Consider the following 23,820-nt stretch of genomic DNA (forward strand, 5'->3'; position numbering starts at 1 on the left):
GGGGCAAAAAGGGCAGATGGTTCTCAGTCGACCCAAGGACAGTGGCAGAGATGGCAGGGTTTCCAAGAATGGAAGAGCATAATCCAGCCAGACAATTTGGAGCACCCACTTGTCTGAAATTGTGGCCTGCCTTTGGGCAAGTAGTGCCTAATCCTGCCTCCAACAGGGTGTCCATGTGGTTACAGGGCATTCTAAAGGGGTCATGACGCTGCGGCGAGTGGTGGCAGACTAGGCAGAAATCTGGGCCCCACGAACTGCACTGAATCAGCTTTGTCGCCAAACAGGAGAATACCATCAAAGGGAATCTATGAGGGATGCCTGGACAGCATCCCATGACCTCAGTCACACCTGGCAGCGGAGTGCCACCGATGATGCAATAGTCTTTTCTGTGAGTCTGTCATGTCCAGCTTGCATCCGATGGCGAACTTTACTGCATCCCTGCCATTGGCCACTGCCTGGTGCAGGATGGCTCTAGCCTCCTCCAAAACCATAGGCAGCCGAGTACCACACTGTGGCTATATCAGCCCAAGAGGCAGGAGGTGTTCACATACTGCAGTGCAAAGCTGGCAGAGAAGAAATTCATCTTTCTGAAGGAATTTAAATTCTTGGATTTCCTGTCGGTGGGATCCAAGATTATCCATGGACGTTGAGGCCTGCACCACAAGGCTGTTGGGAGTGGGTAAGGAAACCTGGGGCAAAATGTCTTCTTAGGGGTCAGAGTAGCCATATGGGTTCTCAGATCCACCACAGTCAAAATCCCCACAGGCCTTTCAAGAAATGGAGGCACTGTGTCCGACCCGGACAGTTGTTGGGGTCTGGTTCTCAGCAGTGTTGACATTGAATGATGCCAGTCTGACGCTTGCTGTATCGAGTGATGAAAGCCTGTGGGTTCAGCACCATGGGACTAAGCCCCGGTGAAGGTTGAGGATTTGTGACCAGAGGCAGTCCGGATCCAATAACGGATCCAGAGGGCCTGATTGGCACCAAGGCCAGACCTGCCGGCAGAAGTCCAGTCGGTGCACCTTCCTGACTCGTGGTACCCAAAGGTGCTCTAAACAGGCTGCATACCCTAATATGAGGTGCGTACCCTCATAAAATTGCTTATGGTGGGCAGGGATCACTCCGGCTCTTGGAAATTTAGGGAAGCGCAGAGCAGACCAGGAGTCAAACTCTGGAAGTGGAATGCAGGAGTGGGACCTCAACGTCATTCGCACCATATGTCCGATAACTTGGACTCCGCAATTGAGAGCACTTCATCTTCATAGATTTATTATGCTTGAGAGACTTACCTGATGATGGACTTGGACCTCGAAGACGGCAGATGGGCACGACTCAGACAGCGGGTCTTGCAACTCCACGCAACAGGGACCAGGAGGGGTGCAGTCTTCTGGTGTTGGACTGCAAGGAGCATCATCACCTGCTTCCAAATAGCCCTTGGATTCATGGTACCCCAGCCTTTCAACAAAAAAGCACTAAGGCAGCCAGCATTGGCCACGCCATAGCACTTTGTTTTATTTACTTTAAGCCATGTTGAGAAAACCATTAACAAACCCAAATAGCCCATACAGAGCCGTTTGTCTTTGCTAATGTTTATTTTTTATTTTTTTTTATTATATAGATAGCACAGCAGCAGCATAAAAAATTCATTTTTATGGGTGGGGTTGAAATATATTGACAAGGCAATCGTCTCACGGACATATCACTTTTCATCAATTCATCCCACTCATTTTACCTCAAGAAAGGTGAAAGCGTTCTAGGAATTTGCATAGATCCATTTTTATGTTGTTTTATTGTTTATAGCCAATTACAAATACGTCGCTGATTACTTAAGTGGTAAATATACTGTTTTAGGACTACAGAGTTCAAGCAATCAACATAAATGGGTTGAGAAAAATATAAGGGAATTAATATTTTAGCACAAATCATCTTTCATAGGCAAACACAGCATTCAGCTTCTTTAATTAGGAAGAGTGACTTCTTGCGGGGATTCGTCTCTGACAAAACTAAGCAGTGCAGCAGTGTTGCAAAAAGGCCTTTGGAAAGAGTCGATTGACATTGCAGATGGCTCCAGTTTTGAAACCTCTGCCCTTCAATTCGCTCTCTTTACAGATGCTGCACAACTGACTAGTTGGACTGTCAAGTAAAACAAGCAATGGCAAAGCTAATAGGTTTTGCCTCTGCAAAATCTATTGGTTTTGTCAATGTATTTTTTAACATGTTGGCTCAAAGTTTAGGCCAGCAGTGATTGAGTCATATCGCTTTATTCTTCTTTTAAGACGATGCACAGCAGTGCAGTGCAAAGCGTCTTAAAAGAAAAAAAAAGTGTTTGGAAACGGTCACGCAGGCCACGTCATAGCGCTTTTTTTTCTTCTTTTTTTTTCTTCTAAGCTTTATGCCATGTTGCGATGCACCTCGTGCTGCTGTGCAGCATGTCTAAAAATACAGTGACAAACCCAACAGTTTTTGCAGCAGTGAAACCTATTTGCATTGCCAATGCTGGTTAACACACTATAAAGCCTCAAAAAAGTAAGTTATCAGTTCAAAAATCATTTTTAAAAAACTTTAACGCTGTGAAAAGGCAAACTCACCCCAGTGCCTCACCAAAGTTGACCATCGCCTCAAAGCCAGCCATGGAAGCCTTGTCACTGTCCTTGATTACTCCTCTCTTCGCCTGAGTACAAAATGGAAGGAACAGGTGAAATCAGATTCCTCCTCTCATCACACTAATAAAAATGGAGTTCATACACCACCACAAGCGATACAACCAGTGTTATGCAACTCTAAAAGGAGGACCCTCATCTGACAAGACCAGAATGTCACACCGACCCAAATATGAAAGAAGCACATGGTACTCAACGTCAGAAAAATCCCACAGCTCTCATATCCACAAGTGAATCCCAGGGTCCTACTATAAAGAATATAAACAGAGCTCCTACCTGATCACCAGAGATAAACTTAGGGCCCTCTCCAAAACACAACAGAGACTGTTGTCTCACAGGCAGGAGTACAATGACAATCTGTTACTGTAAGTGTGCTGCTAATGACTGGGATGAAAATCAGAGGTTACCAAAGCAACTGTCAAAGATATCACTGGAAGAAGCGGAGAAAACATCCACCATCGGAAAACAAACTATTACATGATCCTCCTACACCCTTCAAAGACCACTTGCAATCCTTTAAGCAGGAGAGTTATGTAGGAAAGTACCCTCTTTTTGGCATGGTTACCCCCTCTTTTTGCCTGCTGTCAGTATGCTTGGACTGTTTTCACTAGGATCCTGCTAACCAGGACCCCAGTGATTGTGCGCTCTCATTCTCTCTCTCTACATTTGGTTGCTTAGGACTTTGCATACCCCACAATTGGCATATTGGTGCCCCCATACAAGTCCCTAGTATATGGTACTTAGGTGCCCAGGGTACTGGAGCACCAGGGGCTCCCCATGGGCTGCAGCATGTATTGTGCCACCCATTGGAGCACCTACAAAATGCGTCTGCAGGCCTGTCATTGCAGACTGCTTGAAAAGGTGCATGCACCCTTTCACAACAGGTCACTGCACCATGTCACTGTAAGTCACCTTTATGGTAAGCCCTCCTAGCCCAGAGGGCAGGGTGCAGGTCCCTGTTTGTGAGGGTCCTTCTGCATGAGCAGAGGTGCCCCTACGAACTCCAGCTCCATTGCACTGGACTTCGTAAGTGCGGGGGAGCCATTTTGCCTGTGTAATGGACACTGTGGTTACTCCAAACCTGGGCATGTTTGAAATAAAACATGTCGGAATCATACCCCAATACTGTTGCCAGTATTGGTTGTATGATTCCATGCACTCTGGGGCCCCTTAGGGGACCCCCAGTATTGTTCCTTCCAGTCTTTGGGGGTTTTCCAGGCAGCCCAAGCTGCTGCCACCCCTCAAGACAGGTTTCTGCCTTTCTGCTGCTTGACCAGCTCAGGCAGAGTTTGCAAAACAAAGGATTTCCTTTGGGAGAGGTAAGTAACAGCCTTTCCCTTGGAATTATGTGTTACTAAAACTTAGAAGGGGTAGCCTCCCCAAGCCAATGGTTTGCTTTGAAGGGCACATTTGGTGCCGTCCTTGCATAAACCAGTTTGCACCAGTCCAGGGACCCTCGGTCCCTGCTCTGGCACAAAACTGGACAAAGGAAAGGGGAGTGACTACTCCCCTATCCATCACCACCCCAGGGGTGGTGCCCAGAACTCCTTCAGGTGGCCACTTGATTCTATTATCTTGAATCCAAGATGGGCAGAGGCCAGTCAAGCATCTGAGTGGCCAGGTGACATCATAGCCGACTCCTGATAGGTGGTCACCTTGCAGGTGACCAGCCTCCCTTTTAGGGCTATTTAGGGCCTCCCTCTTGGGTGGGTCCTCGTATTCAACATCCAAGATTCCACCACGATTCCTCTGCATGGTTTAGTTAAACTTCTAAACACTGGAACTGCAACTGGACTCTTCAGGAACCAACAATCTGCAACTTCAGCAACAACTCTGCTTTGCAACACTGTTTCTCCGGCTCCTTCCAGCAACATTTTCCTGGCTGTGCATCCTCCGAGGTCTGCCAGATATCAGCCTGCACGAGAAACAAGAAGAAATCTCCCTTTGAGTGAACAAGTCACTCCCCTGCATCTGCAGGCACCAACTGCAACAACGACCGACTGCGTGGATCTGCTCTCCTCCGGAACTGCGTGGATCCAGCATCACAGGTGGTGGTCTGGAGTAGTCCCCTTGGGCCTCTCTGCCAGCTGTCCAACTTGGGAGACAGTAAGCCCTTGCAGGACAGTACCCCTGGACAGCGCAACTCTTGCAGTTACCAAGGCTTGTTTGCTCCTGCTCCAAGGGATCTTCAGGCTCTGTGTAGCCCTGGTCCCCAACACTTCTTCCTGTCAAGCACAGTCTCCTCTCAGAGGCTCCAGCGAAGTGGGTCTCTTCTTCAGGTGTGCTTACTGGACCATACTACAACTTGCTGAACCTGCTGCCAGCGGGTTGCCTGTGGGGGCTGCGACTGCCTCTAGTGACTCTCCCTTCTGCTGAGGGTCACCCTGGACTCCCCTCCTTGGGTTGAGTCCCCTGGGCCTTGCTGGTCCTCTTCAGCTTTGCAACTCGGACTTTTCTTCATTTGCATTTGCCAAGGCTTGTTTGTGGTTCTCCAGCACCACTGGCCCACTGCAGCCCGACAGCCGACACGGGACACCATCATCGTCACTTCAGGAACTCCTCTTCATCCTCAGTGCTGCACAGCTGGCCTTCTTCTTCCCCTGTCGACCGGGTCCTGCATCCTCAGAAGGGTGGGTAGTGGCTCCTGCTATGACTGGACACTGCATCATGGACTGGACACTCCATCATGAACTGGGCTTGGTCCCCTTCCCTTGCTGGTCCTCTTCTGCCACAATCCACCTTTAGGTTCTTCCAGTCTGGTCTGGATCTTGGACACTCCTTTTCCTAAGTCCTCCTATTAGTTTTGGGGAAAACCAGGTACTTACCTCTTCTCTCCTGTTCACTGGGGGTCACCCTGGTACTCACCTCTTGGGGTTCTTAGTTCCTCCAGCTCCCCTCTAACAATTCAGCATCCTTGGGTGGGGGACTGTATCTCGCATTCCACTTTCTTAGTATATGGTTTGGCCTTCCACGAGGGACCTCACTATTTTCTAATATTTTTGCCAATGCTTGTTGTTTCTATGCTATTTTCCACATGCTAATGTGTATATAGTTAGTGTGCGCTTACCTCCAGTTGGGAGGGGACTGCCTAGAAGTATTCTAGTGGTGTGTTACCATAACAGAGTACCTTTATTTTTGTAACACTGTGGTTCTTGCATGTGTGATAGTGCTATGTGACTTTGTGGCATTGCATAAGCTTTGCAGTTCTCGTAGATAAGTCTTGGCTGCTCATCCACTACCTCTAGAAATCCCTGGCTTCCTAGACACTGCCTACACTTCACTAATATGGGATACTTGGCCCTGGTATAAGGTGATAACACAATAGGTGCTCACCACACACCAGGCCAGCTTACTAGAAGTTACAATTAGAAAAATTAGATGGGGCACCATCTTTGAACTCCTCTCTTTATTATCTACCCTGCAGGGAAGTTGTACCCAGCCCGTTTCCCTTTTCCCTACCGTTTTATGTATATAAACTGCAGGGATTCCAAAATATGGCAGTCAGGTGTTTTTTTTTTTTTTACAACTAACTAAAATTTTATTGGGTGTCCGAGGCTCTCTAGGAGCTGCATTGCCTCTCAGAGGCCTTCGGATCCAGAGTAAGGCTTTCTGCTTCCCTCGCTGGGCATTTAATGGGCAGGTAACTAAAATAATGTAAGATAAACTCCAGCAATACACCCTCATCTGCCTTTCTTGTTATGTTAACAGTCACACTGCCAAGAAGCCTTTTGGTGTACGTGTTCTGACAAACAGCATATTCACACTCATGTTAAAAATATGAAGAGTATGCGGTCTGGGTTGGGTTTTCTTTGACTTATGTTTTAGCTTCTTCTCTTCTGTGTTCAGATACGAACTCCACCACCTGCTGTCTACTAAGTGAGAACAAGAATGCACTAGCTACCACTTTATGCTGGCCAGACTTCCTCTATTTTGCTGACAGATTTGTCCTGATTCTTTCAGTGTGGGGCAAATATTCCATATACAAAGGGGCCTTCAAAAATCTCACACTCAGTGTCACTAAGTAAAATAGTTGTGTACACATGGGGGACAGGGCCCACGAGTGGTCTGGGGTGCACAGATGAGCCGCGGATGCTGGCCGGATTGGGGCAGTGCACGGTAGTGTAGCACACTGGCATTTCTATCCAGTAAGAAATGCACTGAGTTGAATACTCTGCAGATTCAGATCTTGACAGCGGTAGAGAGACATTTATATGTTTAGGTTCATAAAAAGAGGACATTGTGTTATGTAACCGGTTATTTGCCGCATTATGAAAAGAAAAACATGTTTCTGCAAAGCACACTAGAAAGAAGTTTTTACTACAACTCACCTGGCCCTTTGCTATATCCTTCTTGATCAGGAAGCTGACTTGATCCCGGTCGCTCCGAGAGTAGTAAAGTCGGCACCCAGAGGGCTTTCCGTCCCTGCCAGCTCTTCCGGACTCCTGGTAGTAGCCGGCCATCGACTTGGCGAGATTCCAATGAGCTACAAATCTAGCACAATACGAAAAAGGGACAATGTGATGAGAGGACGGAGTCAACGACGTAGCACATGATTTCGGCAACCAGCTGAGAACTGGTGTGACTACAGTCACTTACCGGACGTTGGCCTTGTCCACACCCATACCGAAGCTGATGGTAGCCACTATAACTGGTACAACTTCCTCCATCCACTCGTTCTGGATTAAGGCACGGAGAGGTCCCTTTAGTCCTGCCAGTGGTGATAGATAAAAGCAACGGAACTGAACTATCTTACAATCTTTCCTTGCAATCTTGCTTGCATCACCCATACAACAGCCAGTACTAACCCGAACAACCATCTATACTGTGTCCTCTCAATGGCATTAGGACACCCGCAACTACCTTCCAGAACCCAGATGTGTCTACACTACGCCGTCAAACACCTTCAGCATAATGCGCCAAAACTCACTTCCTCAGCTATCTAGAATTAAACTTACTAAGACTCTCTCACAGCCACCACCTAGACCCGGACTTTGACCTCCTAAAATCAAAACCTTCCTTCAACTATCAAGTACTCACTTCATTTATATCTGAACTTTGCTAACGTACTGACATGTTCTCTTCTAGATGCTTTAAAAGGTCATGTTATATAGTTGCTACTATCTAAACATAATTAAACAGACACATTAAAAAAAAGGTTTTCACATCTGGATCAGCATTATTGTGCAAAGATCCCAGAATTGCTCAGTCTATAGTCGAGCGTCGTATTTAGTGTTCGGTACATATAAAAAAAAAAAAGGTGCGTAAAAAAGTGGATGCACGTGAGGGCTGAAGCTGAACTTTAGGGGCAGGATCCACTCCACATGAGATGTGTCATCTCAAGATTACCCATAACTCAAACTGCTGAGAGCACTTGCTCACCCTCCACTGAAGCTCAAACAAAAGCCACTATGGAGAATATAATCCACTAAGATTACTACCTACGCCATCATTCACTACTCAAAAATTCCAGATCCTTCATCAATGGCCCAAATGACAAACTGTTGAAATTTCACCAATGACAATCCACTAGCATTTCTTAAACAACTTTCATCCAGGTTCCAAATCACTACTACAGACTACATCTAAAACTTTTATCCAAGAACCAAACCCACGCAAATCCCCTAGCTCTACTGTCATACGGTAATCAAAACCCCATGAGATATCCTCTGTCAACCATAAATCCATTTTCAATCCAAACTGCCACTCCATCAACCATCACATAAAATTCAATCTGCAAAGAAGGCTACCTCAAGCAGAAACAACTATGCAGTCAGCACGCATCCATCCACAATCATCATTTACAGAGGAAATCACACTGCTTCTAGATCATTGCCACCTCAGAATCTATGGGCCCTCAGGTGGACTCATTTTCACCTAGCAGTCAACCAGTCCTGCTCCCTTCTCGTCATCATTTAATACCCAACCCACACTTCTTCTTGAACGATCACAACGAACACCATCTGTGTGAAAACGCGTACGTGAGTTAGTCTCTGAGCACATAGCTCACCTGCATGGTAGGCCTTGGCTTTCACACCTCTCTGTGACAGCTGAACCGCTACCTCCTCACAAGCATCTCTTGTCCTGCAGTACACAATACCACAACCACCATAACCCTGCAGGGGAAAGAGAGAAGAAACTGCTCAATGTTCACAACATAGGCTGACAGAACAACCTTCTGGCAGCACGCTACAGATACTTAGCCAACTGTTTATGAATTAACGCAAAAGACACTATAAGAACTGATATTTCTTCCACAAATGTATATGGTGAACAACATAACCGGAAGATAGAAGAAAGTTGTGCCAATTCAGGTCATGTGATTTCACGATTGTATTTGGACTTGAAAAATGAAAATCTTCCACTGCTATGGAGAGCCATTGCATTAAAATGAAAATTGGGTGGCCCCTTGCTGATGAGCTCATCAGAAAGATGTTATATGATTAACTATAATAGTTAATAAAAACTGGCAATAACATTATATGGTACTATTATCTTTTCACATTGTTACCTGTCTGGATATATAAAATATTTACAGATTCAAACTTAAACAACTTAGGGCCAGATGTACGATCCAGAGTTTTGTGACTTGCAATTTGAGACTCATTTGTGAGCCACAAAACCATATGTACAACTGTGTTCTTTACACTGTTTGCGATTCCCAACAGGGTCACAAATGACCTACCTCATTAATATTCATGAGGTAGGTCGCAATTTGCGACCCCATTGGGAATGGCTGCTCTCACAGGGATGGTGGCCTGCTGGAGACAGCAGACCACCAGGTCGGTGATCTTTTTTAAATAAAGAGTTTTTTTTTTTTTTTTTTTTTAATAAATGCAGCCCGTTTTCCTTAAAGGAAAACGGGATGCATTTCAAAAACAAAAATGAAAAGTTTTCTTCTCATTTTTTCAGAGCAGGCAGTGGTCCGTGGACCACTGCCTGCTCTGAAAAAGTATTTTCACTACCATTCACAAAGGGGAAGGGGTCCCATGGGACCCCTTCCCGTTTGCAATTCGGTTAGAACCAATTTGAAATTGGTACTAACTGATTGTTTTGTGACCACATCAGCGGTCACAAAACAATCCTACATCGCACTGCGATGCCCCTTCCTAATTGCGACTCGCAAACCGTTTTTGCGATTCGATAAGTAGATTACCAAATCGCAAAAAAGGGTCTGTACATCACAAAATGTTTTTTTCTCGTCGCAAAAGGCCCGATTCTGTGAATCGGGCCATTTGCAACGAGAAAAAAGCTTTGTACATATGGCCCTTAGTGCATTGTATATCTACAATAAATAAGTTCGAACTGTCATTATCAAAAAGGTTAGTATGAGACAAAAAAGGAAACCAGATAAAGTGAACGAAAAAAATGACAAAAGAAAAACAGCTAAAAAATAAAAAAAAAAAAAAAAAAATTACTTCGGCAACACTCTTTTTGATGGATATTCTGTTTAACCACAGGTTCCTCACCTTGGGAACACCCCAGGTGCCAGACTGGATTAGGAGATTTTTCTCAGCAATTTCCCTGCACACCGGTAAGTGGCATTGTGCAGCTTTGAGTTTGGTAGTATGTCCTGCCCCAGAAGTGATGTTGGGGCCACATTTAACCATCACCTTCTCACATCAAAATCAGTTTATTTCTGATATCTGTCTATGCTGTCAGACGTGGAGACCATATAATTCAGATTTGGCAGTGTGCAGTTATCTAAATGGAACCATTTTAAGATAGAAAAAAGAAGCCTATTACACAGAACGGACAGGAAGGATGGACAGGAGGGATGGTCAGTGAGGAATCTGTAGTTCGATTATTTAGCAGAAAGAGCGCAAAAGTTTAAACACTGCCCGTTCTTGGTGATGGTGAAAGGATTGAGCCAGGGTTTTTCTCCATTGCTAGAAGACACCTTGCACCACCGAGTATAGCCACCATTTGTGATCCGCTACACAGCGTTGGCTGAGTTCATCCACCTGGAGTTTAACGATCCCGACAGGTCTGTGTAATCAAGTAAATGCCCTGACGATTTAGCTAGCTCCAGAAGCATACAGCCTCCTGGCAAAGGATCCACGGACTCATTCCACCCTACAGAGTTCAGTACCACATGGTGGTGGTGTTGTTGTCCATGAGAACCTGCACCTGGTCCCCCTAGATGGTCAGAAGAAAAACTGAACACCCAACAAATTGCCGACAGCTCCAACAAACTGATGTGTAGACTGGTTTCTGGCGGAGACCAGAGTCCTCTGATCACCACCTCTTCCAGATGACCTCCCCAACCCAGCAACAATACATCCATTAAAACTGTTGAATCTGGACGGGGTAGGGAGAAGCATTTGCCACCAGTCCAACTGTGGTCCAGCAACCACCACTACAAATTGGTCTTGGTTCCCTCTGACACCTGGATGGAGTTGGACAGGTTTCCCTGAGCAGAGCCAATGAGAAGTCAGATTCCACTGCAGAGCTCACATTTGCAACCTGCCATGGTCCACCAGCAGGATGCAAGAAGTGAAACTGCTAAAAAGTCACAAAGCAGCTCTCACTAGGACCCAGGTCAAAAGGTTGAAACAGTGCGACCATAACCCAAATTTCCTGGACTCACTAAGGTTGAGGAAGGGCCCAAAATAGCAATGCGTCATGTATCGCTCCAATGAATAGGTGCTTCTAAACAGGAGGCAGGTGTGACTTTGGCACATCGATGGAGAAACTGAAGGATGTTAATAGGTTCCCTGTGGACTGAGGGTGGTTCAGGGCCAAATCGCTGTGGTCTGCTCTAGCCAGATAAAATACTAGGTACTGGTTGGGGAGGTAAATGGGTTCCAGACATGGACATACCCCGCAATGCCAGAGTTTATAGACACTGTTCATGTATGGCATGCTTTGTATACTACCAAAAAACGAACAAAATATATATATATATTTTTTTAAATCACTGGCACATGGACAATGACACAAAAGTTATGAAATGGGGACACTGACGTTGGGACACTGACTCCAGGACACTGAAACTAGGTAGATCAAGAAATAGAGGCACCTGTCTTGATACGGGAACAGTGACCAGGAAGAATAACACACTTGCACTAACAGTTATGTTGGGACACTGACCCAGGAACCCTGACAAGTCCACAGACATAAATTGGGGACAAACACTTGCACATGAATACTGATGGGGGACACAGACACAGGGTACTGGGGCACTAAAACAAGAACACCAATATGAATACACCAATATAGAGGGACAAGATTATTAATGTAGACACTGGAACACCAGCACGTCCATGGAGAAGTTCACTGTTGTCACTAGCACACAGTCCCTGATGTTGTGAGGGACTGACAATGGGACAGTTAAAGTTACATGGAACACTGCAGTTGGAATAGTGACACTGGGAAAATGAAACACAGACATGGAAATTAACATATTCCTTTGGGGCACTGATTGACAAGTTACTTACTTTCGGTAATGCCTTCTTTGGTAGAGATAATATCTAGTTGCAGATTCCTGATCTTAGAATTTCCCTCAGGCATCAGCCTCGATCCAGAGATTTTTCTCAAGCAGTAACCCCTGCGTGCCGTCAGGTGATGTTGATTGGCTCAGCGTCAGTCGTCTGTGCCGTATATGATACTGCATAACCTATATAGGTATCACAACAGGACGCTGACATCAGTTGCTTTTCTTAACTTTCCACACCAGAAGCATGAAGCCATAAAGAAACGGACTACTGGTGTGTCTAATTTAAGGCCCTGAAAGGGGGGGCCCATAAAATCAGTTCGCAAAGCGGGGAGGATCAGTAAGGAATCTGCAACTAGATATTGTCTCTACCATGTAAGGCGTTACTGAAGGTAAGTAACTTTTATCTGATTGAGTTGCAGATTCCTTACTTTAAAATAGATACCCAATCAATGCCATCCCGAAGGCGGGTCAGCAAATTAAGGACATACTAGGAAGTCCTGCAGGGCTGAACGGGCAAAGTACCCATCCCTACGGACCGGACTGTCCACGCAGTGGTGTTTGGTAAATGTGTGCAGAGATGCCCACATCGCCTCCTGACAGATGTCAAGGGCTGGAACTCAGCGTGCTAATGCAGTGGACGCAGCTATTGCACTGGTAGAATGAGCATGCACACCTTCAGGGGGTTGCGTTTTGGCCAGTGCGTAGCATATATATATATTTTGTTTTTACAGACTACGACCCATCTGGAGATGGTCCTTTTCTACACTCTCCGGCCTTTCTTCACACCCACATAACTGACAGAGTTGATCATCCACCCTGAACTCTTTTGGATATCAAGGTAGAACGTCAACGCTATTTTTGGGACCACCTGGTGGAGTCTCTCCTCTTCTTTAAAAGGATGTGGGAGTGTGTAAAAAACAGGCAAGGTGATGGGCTGGCCTACATGAAAGAGCATAACCACTTTTGGCAAAAAAGAAGGCCCTAGTGCGAAGTGTCACTTTGCTAGGATAAATGGAAAGCTAGGGGGCTTAGATGACAATGCCTGCAGCTCACTCACCCCTCCGGCAGATGTCAGATGAAAGAGAGCATCCGAGAGAGAGTCAAGTGTGACTTAAGCATGTTTATAGTGAATCCCAGTGAATGCAGGAGGTCCACCACAGTCTGAAGGTAGGAGACAACAGCCTGGGGCGGGCCTGCCTTCACCAGCCAGTTGTCGCGGTAGGGAAAGACTGAAACCCCCGACATGCACAGATATGGTGCGCCCACTGCCATCACCTTGGTGAACACACGAAGGGTGCTGGTAAGGTTAAAGGGGAGAACAATGAACTGAGAGTGCTTGTGACCATCCGGGAACCACAAGTAACATCTGTGGGCAGGCAGGGTAGAAATGTAGGAGTAAGCATCCTGCAACTCCAACGCTACCATCCAGTCTCCTGGGTCCAGGGTAGATAAAACCTGAGACAGAATGAGCATTTTAAACATTTCCTTCTTGAGGAAGAGATTGAGGGACCGAAGATCTAGGATAGGGCTGAGGCACTTTACCTTTTTGAGTACCAGAAAGTTGCGGGAGTAGCAACCATGACCTACTTCTGGCACAGGAGCATTCTCTACGGCTCCCTTGGCCAAGAGGCCCATAACGTCATCTTGGAGAAGTGCCAAGTGATCCTCCGTCATCCGATCACAGAATGGTGGCCTGGATGGAGGGGTAGTCTCGAAGGGGAGGAAGCAGCCCCTTCAGACCATCTGCAAAACCCAACTGTCTGAGGTGATGGTAAACTCCGACTGGTCCCAGGTGGGGAAGAGTCAGACTAGGAAGATTTGGATGAAGCTGCATTTGGGGGAAATGGGGGTGGCATGGAGGTAGGGGAGGGGAATTGGCCAGACCACCAGCTCCCTGATCTATGAGGTAGATGGATCCCACGTCCCCGGCCATGCAAAGGCTGGGCAGCATGCGTGGCTGGACAGGAACTGACCACAGTAGGGTGCCCCTTCTGTAGCCACGAAAAGCAGAATGAGGGTGACGAGAGGCTGCCGCGAGGGCTAAGGACATAGCCGTATCACAAGAATTATTGAAGCGCTTGAGCGCCAAGTCTCCTTGTTCTCCAAAGAGACAGGTGCCATCAAAGGGCACGTCCATAAGATTGGCTTGGACACCCACTGAACAGCCAGTTTTCCTCAACCAGGCGTGGTGCCCAAGGGCCACTGTCGATGCAACTATCCTGCCCAGTGAGTCGGTCATGTCCAGTCCACATCGGATTGTGAACTTTGCTGCATCTCTCCCATCGGCAGATGTTTGGGAAAGTACAGCCCGGGCCTCCTTCAGGACCTGTGGCAGTAATTGCACAACCATATCCCAGAGAGTGTGGGGGCCCCTTGGGGAATAGCACGGTCCGTATTTCGGGGACAAGCACGCCGCGGGTAGGTTACCGCGACAGTAAACGCCGTGGCACCAAAGCGACTGGCTGGACCGTGCTATTCCCCAAGGGGCCCCCCATACGATAAGGGATGGGCGACTTTTTTTTATTTGGATTTTTGACGAGACAGTACACACAAATGTAAGTGACTGTTACTTCTTTCCACATATATAATAGATAGTGTCTTTGTTGTTTTTGTTACAGTCAGGAGAAGCGTAGTTTATTATAGGTCCTGATGAAGCGTTAAAGGATCTTTCATGACCGCACGACGCGAAACATGTTGACCAGACCCTAGGGGTCAGGTGATAACTTCCCAGATCTCCAGGCATTTGTAAAGTGGTTGATCATTATCCTCATTTGCCACTTTTTTGTTTGTTTTTAATCTTGATCGTTACTCCATGAGATAAACCAGTAAAAGTAGACTAAGTAGGAGTTCCTAATCAATTTTAATATCCACTCTCCTGCCATAAGGAGTGTCTGACCTTCATGATCTTTACGGCAGCCACCCCTGATTCATTAAAAGATCTCCGGTAAAGAGCCCCCGAAAGGGGAGCCCGTCAGATATTGCACCGCCGGTCTGACGAGGAGCTTCCCTATGATGAAGCATGACACCCACCTGGGTGTGTGAGGGCTCTTGCTCCTGAAACTTAAATCGTCCCCCCAGTTCCAGGAACAGTGTACTTTTTGTTGTTGACTAATCTGATTGGGAGAACGTACACTGGACCTTTAATCCTCCCTATCCCCCTCTTTGTTGGTAGTTTGGATTCAAACCTCGTGCCTCTTTCTCCCACCTCCGGTCCCTTTTTTCACTTTTGCAGGTTATTTTTCATTCCTGCTATTCCCCTTTGTACGTAAGTATAGGTTATATGTATAGTGCAAACCTCATCAAAATGCATCAGAATGCAGTACATGGTCAAAGACAAGCATAAAGTCAGTGAGTGATAGGAGAGAAAGCTGAGCAGAGGACAGTTAATGAATTAAGATGTAGTATTCTTTAAAGAGGTGAGTCTTAAACTCTTTCCTAAAATGAAACAGCGTAAGAGAGATCCTGATACATATAGGGGTTGTTCCAGATCCTGGGTGCACAGACTGTAAAGGTCTGCTTTGTTTTTCCTTTTTTACACTTTAGACTGCAGTCTGATAGTGTCCTACCTATGCCGAAAACCACCAGAGATGGGTGTTGATTAGGATGTCATAGTTTCTCTTTCATTTTCACTATCCCCCTGCTCTCTTTTCAACTGGGTCAAAGTTTGATAATGAAAATGAACTCTGGTTATCAAAAACGTCTGCTGGTGTTCACTACCTCCAACCACTTGCACAAATTAAGCCCAGTCCCAGGCTCTGAAAAGATGGATGTACAGCTGTCTGGCTGGTTCTAGTTCCTTTGCCAGTGGAAGGGTGAACTTTGCCACACCTGCCCCCTGAGCTGTGATCATGTGCCCCAAAAACTCATGCCTATATTACTTTCCTGTAATGCTGACTGTTATATTGAGGTCTCTCCTGCAGAAAAAAGGTACAGCACAGTGCTGACTGACAGGGGAACCATGTCTTTTTATGCAATATGTCTCTGCACTGTGTCCATGTGTAGAACTGCCTTTGAACATATTCAATCATCATCGGTAATACGGCTAAATTTTAGCATTTGCCATAAACTTCCCTAAAACTGCTTACTAGGGAATACACAATGCCATGTACAAATGCATTTATATTCTATTCGGTTAGCATCAGTTTTGTCGAGAAGTGATTTTAGAACACAATTTGACAGACATTTCCTGAAAAATGTTCAATGTTCTTTTCTTACTGCGCATTTAATAGTACTATTCTTACTACATAGCACAAACAGCTAGCAGAGTAGAACACTTTTTTTTTTTATAAAAAATAAAAACAAATGTGCTGTGTTCTTTAAAATCTCACTATATTGTGTTTGTTTTTAAAGATATTACGGAGGAACCACAACCCTCTCCACCTGCAGGCCTCTTTATGCTATAGTTATTGTTTGGGAGATGCCTACCCGCCTACCCCAACCCCCCCCCCTCCCCAAAAAAACAAAAAACATCTACCCCGGCTACGGGTCTGTTTCGTGAGACCTTTTTTGTGGCCCCAGGGCTGCCTCAGGACGCTTGGCATCAACTGTGATATCTAAAGTTGTTTACCAATTGTGCCAAAATACTGTTACAGGTCACTGAAATGACAAAGTACTCAATTTCCGCACTTGACTATGTCAAGATCTTGTGACCTAATGCTGCTCAAACGCCGGCACAGTTAGTTTATTCTACTTCTATTCGTGTTTCTTGAGCATTTGCTGGTGTAGTATGTGACATCTTGGTTAAAGCTGCTCTTTGCCACCCACGTGACTTTGTAGCTGTGATGGTGACTGGATACTGACCGGCACCTGCTGTATGGTTATGTGTCCTAGTGTATGAGATTAAAACAACGGCACGTAGCGTTGTTCGGTGTGAGCATTTTCATAATGGAGGGGTGAAAAGAACGATAAATGTGGGGCCAACTGAGAGACACTACATCAAAGACTTAAGTATATCATCTTTTCTACTTGATCTCCCTAGATTGTTCAGCCTTTTTTAACTGCTTTTTTGCTCGCATTAGACCTCTGAACACAGTCACGCTGCTATTAGGTATCACGGTCAACCTGCTCTGCTGCTAAGAACACGATTAAAATCGGCTCATTTACCTTGACATTAAGGCCACAGTAAGTTAGATAGTACATGCAGCAGTGGCGTTGAGGTTAAATGGCACTTGCAGTGTATATTCGCGCTATCTACATGCATGACTGAAAACATATAGCTCCATGTGTAACGCTCTCTTTCGCATAGCGTCAGGCTTCAGCTTAACTCAGATGGTTCTACGCCCTACTCATGAAACTTGGTACACAATCAACCAAATGTTTGTTCCCATTGACACAGTCAACATCACTAAGGTTGCACTCCATGTCTGGAAAGATTATACCCATATAGAATATAAATTGTCCACACCCAAGACATCACCCAGCCTTCGTCCTATGAGGCATGAAAAAGTGTTTCGATCATGGAACAAGCTGGACGCTGAATTTGCAAGTGATCAGTTTAGTGAGATGTGGACTTGACACAGCTAGCTATTCAATTCAAAGGTGCTGTACAATAAAATGAATAACTGCTTAAGCCAGAGTTTTCATCTATTCAGCCTTGTCACAAAACTTGTCTCTAATTCGTGTATCTTAGAAATCTGTGGTTCACCTCTGCTGTAACCCCGGGGAGGATGAGTTATTGCAAATATACCATCAGTAGGGTGATTTTTATTCCAACACAACCTACCAGACTTACCAGAGCCAACTGAAGCATTATAAACATTCTAAACTGCCTCTTTATGGCAAAAGTAGCATTTTCAGGGAATCAATCATTAGTACTGCTAATTCCGGCAGGGGCCTTTTCAAGGTGGTGTTTGAGCTAAGCTGCAGTGACATCCAAGGCCACCACCCTTCCCACCCAGGTCCTGTGTGACACAACAACTGCTATTTCCAAGACAACATCCAAGCAATGCACAATAATGTTCCTCCTAGATCTAGGACTCAAGCTCCTCGTCTGAGTGCAAGCCCCCACTTCCCAAAATCACAGAAGAAGAGGTACTAAGTCTTCTTAAGTTCCCAAACTCTGGGTCATCAGGCAACATGGCCCGGTTTTGGTGTTTACTGTTCTAGCCTCAGCCACTGTTCCCACAACTGGCAACTATGGAACTGAATGCCTCCTCCTGTGGTGCTGTCGCCTAACAATGGAAACAATGGAAAGAAGGTGCAATTAAACCCCCAATGAAGAAGCCCAATTCAAAATGCTCTGGTGAAAGCCAGTTATAAGCTAATTGCTCTGCTGCATGTAGTTGCTAAAATAGCTGAGAAATCCAACGTGCCCTCGCTTTCCCCGATTTTAAAGAGCATCACAGTTTGGACGCTAGCCAGGTTTCCATCCTAGAATGGCCACAAAGCAGGGTTAAGTATTCTCCTTGATGACCTCAGGTAGAGATTACACAAGGCTGCTGCTACATGGCGTATTTTAATTGACCGCTGGCTTCAATACAGTGCCATTCCACCCATATACAGTGTATGGAAGTGGTACATTTGCAAGAGTTAGTTGGCATGGTTTGCTTCATTTATCTGTATCAGAACTCAATCTCTGGCCCAGCGCCCCCTCTGCTACAAGTCTTTAACAGCAACATGTTGGGTTTCCAATGGGATCATATCTGCCACTTTTTTTGTTGAATATTTATTTGTGACCTCTTGTTAACATAATGAAAGCCCAAGAGGCATAGATGAACTCATATGCTGACCACACTCAGTCAATCCAGAGAACAGATAAATTGGTTGAACAAGATCAGGAGAATCTGCAAGACTGTCTTTCCAACACTGAAAATTAGATGAACAAAAACTTGCGGAAGCTTAATGTTTCTATCAAAGAAACTGTCCTCCTTACCAAGGAGTGTGCTTGGACTTCTACTCTCTGGCCCACAGTCATGGGAGATGCACCCATCCCCCTTCGGAGTTGGTGAAGCCCTTGGCATCAATGCTTTGAATCTTAATATAGATTAATTCAGTTATTTGTGTGTGTTATTTCCAGTGGAGACCTATCAGAAAAATTCTTCTGTGTGTTCCTTTCAATCTTAGATCCTTGGTAGTCAGTGCGGCTTTTATCAAGCCTTGATTCTTCCAATGCATGCTGTTTGGAGCTTCCCTCCAGCCATCTCCAAAAGCTATATTCAGTGCAGAATATGGGAGTAGGTGTGGTTTACAACTGCAGGAAATTCATGAGTTTCAAAACCCTCAGGAAGTGTTTTCCGGGTCTGGGTCAAACCTGCTATATAGCAATTTTTCTAGATAGGTGCTCAAATGTCCTCTTGGTTCTGTTTCTTCTATTTTATTTGATTTTTTTTAAACTCCTGGTGATGCACATGTTGTTTTTCTATTATTTCCCCTTCTTTTTGGAACATACTTCCACTTTCTTTGCAACACAAACTCATATCACATTTAAGAAAACACTTATAACATACTTGTTTTATTAAAGTATTGTAGTTCATAGTGCCGAGATGACACTCAATGTGTGCCTTGTTTTACAAGTACTGTACTTTCCACTGTGGCCTGACAACCTACAGTAAAAAAGGTTAGGGTAAAGCAGTATGCGATGTAGAAAGCGTTGCTTTCTAACATTAGTTAAATCAAATCTAAATGTACCGTGCAGCCCACCCGGATAACTGCCCAATGTATGAAAGTAGGACTTTCTAAATATTAAATACATGTTTGTGCCTTCTGTGAACAGAGCCACCAAAAGCAGTCCAGCACTTTCAATGGAAAGAGCAGATGATGATTCAAAGTAGATTTCTACAGTCTGACGGGACAATGTTAAAACCTTTGTTCAGAGTTCTTTTTCAATATTATCAAAACTCGGGTTTAATGGTGAAGGGAGATTTTGCTGCCTACATTGGAAATGTGACTTAAAATGTGTACTTTGTGCTGGCAGTAAAGCTGGCAGTAACATAACAGGTTAGTAGTTGTGCCCTTCCGTGCAGTGCCAGTAACATCATCATGATGTGATGTTAAAAGATGCCCTGCTTGGAAACAATAGATAACTTTGAAAGGCAGGAATACAGGAGCAGGTCACTCTCTAAACATCCACCTGGGATGTGCAATTTGTAAGTAGACATGAATCAGTGCAGCAGCCTCGGCATGCAACAGAAGCATTTAATCAGAAGCACGCTCGCTCTCAGACATTTACCTCTGCTCCCAGGAGGAGAAAACTGTTTCCTAGATGAAGAAGGTGGTGGTTTTTCATTTCCATAGGGCTGAATCTTGGACTGTATTTGGAACTTTTCAGTAAGGAACCTTACTTTGGGTATCTTAAAGAGAGGAATCTGGTACAAAAGCAGAACCCTCAAAGCCCTCTGTGTAAAACGTTGTTTTGTACTTAAACACTGTTTCTTCTTTTTAAGGCCAATCAATTTATGATTTTGTCAGTCATCATTCTTTGAAGCTCTTTATCAGTGTGAGCACATTAAAGATGACCCTGAGAGTGTCAGGTGTGAGAGATACGAATCAGTCACTAAACCTTCTTCCCCACCAAACCATGGAAGTAACCATTAGTGACTAAGTCTGCCATGTCATTTGAGGTACTGACGAACTGGTTTACAGTAATTATTCCTTTTTTACTATTTCTCAAAAGTCCTCTCTCTAACTCTTAACCAAAAGGTCTGAAAACTGTCCCAATAACTCTCACCAGGCTCTGTTGTAGCTTCCTAGAGGGGCTGAACAGCTGGCTGCTTAGAGAGCAGTAAAGGTAATCTGGCATCCAAAAGTTAAGAAGAGCAAAGGAGGCAGACAGAAATGTTGAATGTCTATAGTACTAAAGAAACGGACAGGTTGACCTTCTTTGGTGCTAAAGAAACAATCAGGCAATCAGGTGACAGATTCTTTCTCAGTAAGAGTGGATCTTTGTCAGGTCATCTCAACAACTTCTTCAGATCTCTCTCTGTAGGTTTAACAGAGGCTGAAATTAACAATGTTTCCATAATAAGTTGTAGCAAACCTGGGTCTTACGGCACTTGGTGAGACTTTGGGTGTTAGAGTCTTAGAGATCAAAGTTTCTTACTAAGGAACAACAGCATTAATGCTGAGCTTTAATTCCAGTTTGCTAATCACGTCATACCATGTCACAACATCATCCAATGGATTGATACTCGCCACAGTCATCTACGGTGGTGCAGACTAATATCATCACTAATTGGAATTCCTATGTGAATGTCAAATGGTAAAGTGACTGGAAGTCCCATTATCTTGGGATGGATCTACTTATCGGTCACTGATGACTATTCTTGACTAACTAGGAAGTTAGTGGGTTGAAGAAAAATTATCTGCAAGAAAAAAATAAATAGTGGAGAAGTCATGTTTGTACCAAAGACTAAAAGGAGTTAAGACAGTTTGCGGTAAATATATATTAAAGTGTAAAAGGATAATGCAGCTGTGCAGGAAAACAATATGCACACATTACTAGCTTTGAATCATTCAATTAGTGTTCTGGGGGAGTATACTGTCAAGTTGACATTTACAAGATGCAAAGCTCCATGTGAAGGAAGACGGCCTGGTGTGTGGTGAGCACGTATGGTGCTATCACCTTATACCAGGTCCAGGTATCCCCTATTAGTGAGGTGTAGTCAGTGTCTAGGAAGCCAGGCTCTTTAGAGGTAGCAGAGGATGAGCAGCCAAGACTTATCTAGAAGACATGCAAAACTTATGCAATACCACTGCAGTCACACAGCACGTACACGCATGAAAGAGCCACACAGGGTTACAAAAATATACCATAATACCATATAGGAAATAACCTACCTGGAGGTAAGTAAACACACTATTATGTACACATTAGGAGTCAGCGATTAGCATAAGAGGCAATAGAAAACTGTGAAAACAATAGTAAGTACTGAAGGCCCTGTAGGGGACCAAACCATATACTAAGAAAGTGGAATGCGAAAGTCGGGCACCCACCAAAGGAAATGGGATCGGTAGAGGGGAGCTGGAGGAACTAGGTACCCCAAAAGATAAGTACCAGAGTGCCCCCAGCGATCAGGTGAAAAGAGGTAAGTACCTAGTTCTAACCAAACCCACCAAAAGGACTTCAGAAATGGATAATGCAAGAAACCAAAGGTTGATCCTGGTAGAGGAAGACATGTAAAGGAAGAGGACCAAGTCCAGTTCACATTGGAGTGTCTGGTGGTTGTAGGACCAGGTCGACGGTGGACGAAGACAGTCAGCAGTGCAGCACTGGAGCAGCTGAAGAGTTCCTGGAGTTATGCAGTCAATGTCCCACGCCGGAAGAAGGATTGCAGTCTGTCAGTGGTGCGGAAAAATCACCAATAAGCCTTGGCAAAGGCAAATGTCATGGATGACGAAATGCAGAGCTGCTGAGGACCAGCAAGGTCCAGGGGGACTCAACCCCCAGAGGGGAGTCCCGGGTGACCCTCAGCTGTGAGGAGAGGCACAGGAAGAGGAGGCAGCCCCCACAGGCGACCCACAGGCAGCAAGCACAGGAGTCGCGGTGAGGCCCAATGTAGCACACCTAGAAAAGAGTTCCACATCACTGGAGAAGCACGCAGAGGGCTGTGCGTCACAGAGAAGAGTGCTGGGGGCTACATGGAGCCTGAAGATCCCTTGGAGAAGATGCCAATAGGCCTTGGTAGCTGCAAGAGACACAGTGCACAGGGGGTACTATCCTGCGTGGAAAGGCAATGAGTTACCGTCCCCCAAGTTGGACAGCTAACTGAGAGGACCACTCCAGACCACCACCTGTGATGTAGGATACACGCAGCTCTGGAGGGGAGGAGATCCACGCAGCCGGTTGTCGTTGCAGTTGGTACCTGCGGATGCAGAGTAGTGACTCCTTCACTCCAAGCGAGATTCATTCTTGCTTCTCATGCAGAATGAAAGCTTGTCGCCCTTGGAGAATGCACAGCGGGGGAAATGTTGCAGTTGCTGGAAGGAGCCATGGAAACAATGTTGGAAGCAGAGTTGTCGCTGTCGATGCAGATTGTTGGTTCCTGGAGGGTCCAGTTGCAGTTCCACTGGCCAGAAGATGACGTAAACTATGCAGAGGAGTCCTGCTGGAATCTTGCACATAGAATCTGAGGAGCCACCAGAGAGGGAGACCATTAATAGCCCAGAAAGAGGGATTGGCCACCTAGCAGGGTGAACACCTATCAGTAGGGGGCTGTGATGTCACATGCTTGTCCTGGCCACTCAGATGCTCCCCAGAGGCATCTGCCCATCTTGGATTCAAGATGGCAGAATCAAGTGGCCACTTGGAGGAGCTCTGGGCACCAAACCCTAGGGTGGTGATGGACAGGGGGGCGGTTACTCCCCTTTCCATTGTCCAGTTTCACGCCAGAGCAGGGCCCTGGGGTCCCTGGCCCGGTACAAACCGGTTTATGCAAGGAGGGCACCAAATGTGCCATTTAAAGCATACCAGTGGCTTGGGGAGGCTACCCCACCCGAGCCATGTAACACCTATTACTAAAGGGAGAGGGTGTTGCCTCCCTCTCCAAAAGGAAATCCTTTGTCCTGCGTTCCTGGGCTTGAGCTGGTCAAGAAGCAGGAGGGCAGAAACCTGTCTGTAGAATGGCAGCAGTGCAGGTTGCCCAGGAAAACCCTGCAAACTGGTTGGAGCAAAGCTGGGGTCTTCTAAGGAGTCCCCAGAGTGCATGGAATCATACAACCAATACTGGAAACAGTACTGGGGTATGATTCCGACATGTTTGATAACAAACAAGCCCAGGTTCGGAGTTA

General features: G+C 45.6%; 1 protein-coding gene across 1 annotated transcript in view; it reads right to left on the reverse strand.

Annotated features, from left to right (window-relative positions):
• Positions 1-23,820, reverse strand: part of RECQL5 (RecQ like helicase 5) — a 461,944-nt gene that overhangs the window by 337,614 nt on the left and 100,510 nt on the right. Inside the window, exons 4-7 of the mRNA XM_069200163.1 lie at positions 8,668-8,773; positions 7,257-7,368; positions 6,989-7,151; positions 2,589-2,671 (exon numbers count right to left, since the gene is read on the reverse strand). Of these exons, the coding sequence (XP_069056264.1) occupies positions 2,589-2,671; positions 6,989-7,151; positions 7,257-7,368; positions 8,668-8,773 (464 nt within the window). The remainder of the gene's footprint in view (positions 1-2,588; positions 2,672-6,988; positions 7,152-7,256; positions 7,369-8,667; positions 8,774-23,820) is intronic.

This window comes from Pleurodeles waltl, chromosome 7 (assembly GCF_031143425.1).
Source record: "Pleurodeles waltl isolate 20211129_DDA chromosome 7, aPleWal1.hap1.20221129, whole genome shotgun sequence".
Classification (NCBI taxonomy): domain Eukaryota; kingdom Metazoa; phylum Chordata; class Amphibia; order Caudata; family Salamandridae; genus Pleurodeles; species Pleurodeles waltl.